Source organism: Temnothorax curvispinosus, unplaced genomic scaffold (assembly GCF_003070985.1).
Source record: "Temnothorax curvispinosus isolate PA1 unplaced genomic scaffold, ASM307098v1 QBEX01017582.1, whole genome shotgun sequence".
In the NCBI taxonomy this organism is placed as follows: domain Eukaryota; kingdom Metazoa; phylum Arthropoda; class Insecta; order Hymenoptera; family Formicidae; genus Temnothorax; species Temnothorax curvispinosus.
In genome coordinates, this window is record NW_020227362.1 from 20,074 (window position 1) to 24,867 (window position 4,794).

Consider the following 4,794-nt stretch of genomic DNA (forward strand, 5'->3'; position numbering starts at 1 on the left):
TTCGTCGGTGAGCAGCACGATGGAACCCACCTTGATATTGTTGTTAGGATGATGCCACTTGGATATCGCCTGCTGGCGTTGCAGATAATGAGCCGACCATTGTGCCCAAAAATGTTGAACACGCTGCTGGATGAGCTGCCACCGAGATAGTCGTAAGGTTGCTAGGTCAATCAGAGATGGCTCGGGTATGGTAGTGATTGGACCTCCAATGAGGAAATGATCTAGTGTGAGCGCTGAGACGTCTTCAGGGTCGTCACTCAACGGTTCTAAAGGCCGCGAGTTGAGAATGGCCTCGATTTGCGTAAGCAACGTTGTGAGTTTTTTCGTCGTGAGTAGAGTCTCCCCGATAGTCCGTCTCAGATGAAACTTCACGGATTTCACCACCGCCTCCCACTTGCCCCCCATGTGTGGAGCGCCTGGTGGGTAGAACTCCCATCTGGTGCAATCACATTGTAGAATTTGAGCGATTCGTTGATGTTCTTGGGAACTCTGGATGAACATTTTCTTAAGCGCGGCGTCTGCTCCAATGAATGTTGTCCCGCAGTCCGAATACATGGTTTGAGCAATTCCCCTTCTGGCTGAGAATCCTCGGAAGGCTGCTATGAATCCTTCTGATGAGTAGTCACTGACTACTTCAAGGTGAATTGCGGAGGTGGAGAAGCAGACGAACACACAAATCCATCCCTTGTATGTTTTCGCACCTCGTCTTTTCCATGTTTTGATGGTGAGCGGTCCGGCATAGTCAACTCCTGTATGAGTAAACGGACGTGACGGCGTAACCCGAGAGAAAGGTAGTTGACCCATCAGTTGATGAGCACGGATCCCCCTCTGCCGAGCACACACGACACACCGTAAAATATGAGACTTCACCGGAGCCCGTCCGCCGATGATCCAGTATTGTTGCATGACATGAGCCAATGTCAGCTGTGTTCCTCCATGCAGGGTACGCAGATGGGCGTGTGCAATGATCAAGGTTGAGAACCGTGAGTGGCGAGGCAAAATCGCCTGATGTTTGTTGTCTTGAGCTAGTGCTGATTGGTTAAGCGGCCGCCAACTCGGATGATCCCTTGAGCGTCTATATACGCAGTCAATTGACTGAATGCGTGAGCAGTTGGTAGTCTCGAGTTGGCCGTGAGCATCTTGATCTCGTGCGTGAAGTATGCCGCTTGAATAGCCTTGATCCAGAATAATCTGGCCTCCTCCAAAGCTGAGTGCAAGTCCAGTGGCTTGTATCGGCGCTTTCTCAGAAGCAATATGAATCTGAAACAAAGAGCTGTTATTTTCAATAATTTATTGAGAGTTGAGTACCTATATATCAGGTCCCAGTGATAGTCCAGTTGAGATGTGGCCGCATGTAGCGCAATGCCAGGACGAGCCTCATGCGCGCTCAACTCGTCTGAAAGCGCGGGTTGTGATGGCCATGCTTCAGGGGTGAGTATCCACGGTGGTCCCGTCCAACATAATGAGTGGCTTTGGAGTTGAGCAGTACTTAATCCTCGTGATGCGCAGTCGGCTGGGTTGGACGTACCTGGTACGTATTTCCAATGTGCGTTCGCAGTGAGCTCTTGAATTTGAGAAACTCGATTTCTCACAAAATCCTTCCAGCGCGATGCATGAGATTTGATCCACGTGAGTGTCACAACAGAGTCCGTCCACAGGTGAGTTGCTGTAACGGTCAACTTCAATGTGGCTTGAACGTATTGCATGAGTCTTGAGAGCAGCAGTGCTGCGGTGAGTTCAAGTCTCGGAATGGTGAGCCGCTTGAGTGGTGCTACCTTTGTTTTGGAGCACACCAATGAAATCGTGGCGCCATTAGAGCCGTGGGCGGTGATAAATACGACTGCAGCTATTGCCAGTTGAGAAGCATCAGAAAAGCCGTGAAATTCCACTGACGATGTACTCCATGTGTTATACCACCGAGGTATTGTGATCTTGCGCATGCTGGTGAGTTCCTTTCTGATGATAAGCCACCGTGATGAGAGCTGGGATGGCAGTGGTTCATCCCATTGGAGTTTATGAAGCCAAAGCTTCTGTAAGAGCATCTTCGCCTTGATCACGACTGGTGATGCAAAGCCTAGTGGATCGAATATCTGAGCCACTTCAGACAAAACGAGGCGTTTAGTGAGATGATCGGTATGCGACGAGATCCTTGTTGAGAATGCGAATGAATCTTCTTGAGGAAGCCATTGTAATCCGAGAATTTTGGTTACGCAATCGTCAAATGTAATTTGTGAGCCCTGGTCTTCTTCTGCTTGAACCGCAGTGAGCACGTCTGGATGAGTCGCGTACCACTTGGCCAATGGAAAACCGCCCGCCATGCACAAGTTCTTTAGCTGCAATGCAATTTTAATTAGCTGTTGAACAGTGTCAGCGCCTCCAAAGCTGTCGTCGACGTATCGACCTTGAAGGATGGACGGCACTGCAAGGGGAAAATTATGGCCTTTGTCCTCCACCAGTTGCAGCAGCGTTCGTACTGCCAAGAACGGGACAGCCTTGGTACCATACGTGACCGTGGTTAGATAATATGCCACTTCATTGAGCAGTTCGTCGATCCATAGAATCCGTTGTAAGTTCCAGTCATCTTCATGCACGTTGATCTGTCTATACTTCTTGGTGATGTCCGTGGCAACTAGGTGTCGAAATTGTCGAATCCAAAGCAAGACATCGGTGACGTCTAAATGCAACTTGGCTCCCGTGTGCATGATATCATTAAGTGAGCGGCCAGATGTAGATGCGCTCGAGCCATTGAATACCACACGTAATTTCGTGGTTGCACTGTCTGGTTTGAGCACTCCGTGATGTGGCAAATAATATTGCGTGTGCTGACTGGAAACGGGTGAAGCTTTCTTCATGTGATTGAGATCTCGATATTCTGTCATAAATTGATGATACAGACGTCGATAGTTGTCATCTCGGGAGAGTCTTCTTTGTAAACTTTGCAAACATCGATGCGCAGTGAGATACGAATCGCCAAGAGTGTCAGGTGATGATTTTAGTGGAAGTCGAACTGTGTATCGACCTGTTGAATCCCGTGAAACAGTACTCTTGAAATGTTCTTCACATCTTTGCTCGTCAGGAGTAAGCTCAAGATTGTTGCTCGCAGGCACTTCTTCCTGTGTCCAAAATCTCGACAGTAACTCGTCGAGAGCATCTTCCCTCTCCTGAATCGATACATGATGCACTGCAGCAGATGCCGATGATGATGTGTCGACAGGTCCGAGAACGAGCCATCCGAAAATTGAGAGCTACGCAATTGGCATCAATGTATCTCGTTTGATGATGTTGGGCTTGATGATCTGCCCATATGAATCAGCTCCAATGATAATATCCACTGGCCGTGGTGTCAGAAAATCTGGATCAGCTAACTTGGTGAGATGCGGCCATTCCTGGGGTGCAGCGTTGAATGATGGCAGGATGTTTGTTAACGTCAGCAGAATGTGAGCTTGAATAATGACGTCTGATCTTGAGCGAAGTGAGCGGAGCTTGAGGAATGCAACTCCTCGAGTTTGCGTGGACTTTCCGCCACCAATTCCGGTAATGAGAATGACAGAATGATGACGAGGAATGTTGAGCTGACGAATGAGTGATTCTGAAACAAATGTAACCTGAATCGATGAGAAGCCGTACCCGCTGAGTATTAACTGATGAGCGGATCTGAGCCAGGGCCGTAGCGAGTAATGTTGAGTGTGATGAGCGGGCCAACGAGAAGTGAGCAACGATTGCACCATTTTCCTATTGAGCTGTCGCAGTTGAGCTGATGGTTGGCTTCGCTAATGAGTTCGACTGATGAGCCTCATGCAGCATCGTGTGATGTCGTTTGGTGCACTTCTTGCACCCCCGTGAGCCTTTACATGAGCGGACGTTGTGTCCGGAGATGAGCTAAGCGGGTGTGCCTTCAAGTGAGAGTTGCAGATAATGAAGGTTTTCCACGTCGGTGAGGCGTCAGTTGTCGTAGATAACGGCCTTGAATAGGTCGCGATACGTGGGCCATGCAGCGTAATTGCCCTTGAACGACGGGATGTTGATGTCCGGCAGCCGCTGATTGTCATGCGAGGACTGCGCTGGTTTGGATATGCGCCCTTGATAATGCAATAACGCGATGTGCAGCTATGTAATCGCGCCGTCGTGGAGTGAACATTGTTTTTAAGCATTCATGTTGTATGAGCGCCGCCGGCCAAGTAATTTCAAAATATGCGTGCTCCTTGAGAAACGCTGTATGCACCTTCTCGAGATGCATTGAGATGTAGAAAATTTTCTCTAATGACGTGTTCTTTGCCCAAGATAGTGGCGTCTCGCCAGTATTCCGCACCGTCGCCAGTTGGTTCATTTAGGATGAGCTCCGTGGACAAGCGCACGGGTGAGGCTTGGCGTTCCGATGTGCAAGCCGGTGGTACCTCGAGCAGCGGCGTCGTGGTCTCCGTACCGCCCGTACCCGCCTTTGCGGGTTCCGTCATGTTGAGCCGTCCCTGAGCTGCGCACGATGAAATACCTGAGAAATGTCGAGACACGTGTAAGAAATGCTGCACGAACCGAGAACGTTCGAGAGACGCGTGAGAAAAACACAATGCGAATCGAGAGTCGTTAGGGTCATGTATTGAGCACGTGAAAATGTCTATTTACACTCGCGGGAGCGCGTGAACATGTTTGTGTAACACTCGCAAGCGCGCGTGAGAATGTCTGTACTTCACTCGCGGAAGCGCGCGATAATGTCCACGTGGCATGTCGTGAAAGGCATGCCCTGTTCACATGATCTGTGTCCGAGCTACACTTTAAGTTCCACGCATCCGGCTCGAA

At 49.5% G+C, this 4,794-nt stretch overlaps 1 protein-coding gene across 1 annotated transcript; it reads right to left on the minus strand.

Moving 5' to 3' along the window:
• Nucleotides 1-1,025: 1,025 nt before the first annotated feature.
• On the minus strand, nucleotides 1,026-3,728 carry LOC112467583. Its single transcript, XM_025036267.1, has 3 exons — nucleotides 3,333-3,728; nucleotides 1,309-3,245; nucleotides 1,026-1,260 (listed from the first exon to the last, which is right to left on the minus strand). The coding sequence occupies exons 1-3, from the start codon at nucleotides 3,726-3,728 to the stop codon at nucleotides 1,026-1,028; spliced, it is 2,568 nt and encodes an 855-aa protein (XP_024892035.1).
• Between the last annotated feature and the right edge of the window lie 1,066 nt (nucleotides 3,729-4,794).

What these genes read in the sequence shown, in the direction of transcription:
- LOC112467583 (XM_025036267.1), bottom strand. Translation starts at nt 3,728, where the DNA reads ATGGTGCAATCGTTGCTCACTTCTCGTTGGCCCGCTCATCACACTCAA. An exon ending in ATTTTCTGACACCACGGCCA is followed by an intron (nt 3,246 to 3,332) that starts GTGGATATTATC and finishes CCAATTGCGTAG; the next exon opens with CTCTCAATTTTCGGATGGCT. An exon ending in CACTGGGACCTGATATATAG is followed by an intron (nt 1,261 to 1,308) that starts GTACTCAACTCT and finishes TCTTTGTTTCAG; the next exon opens with ATTCATATTGCTTCTGAGAA.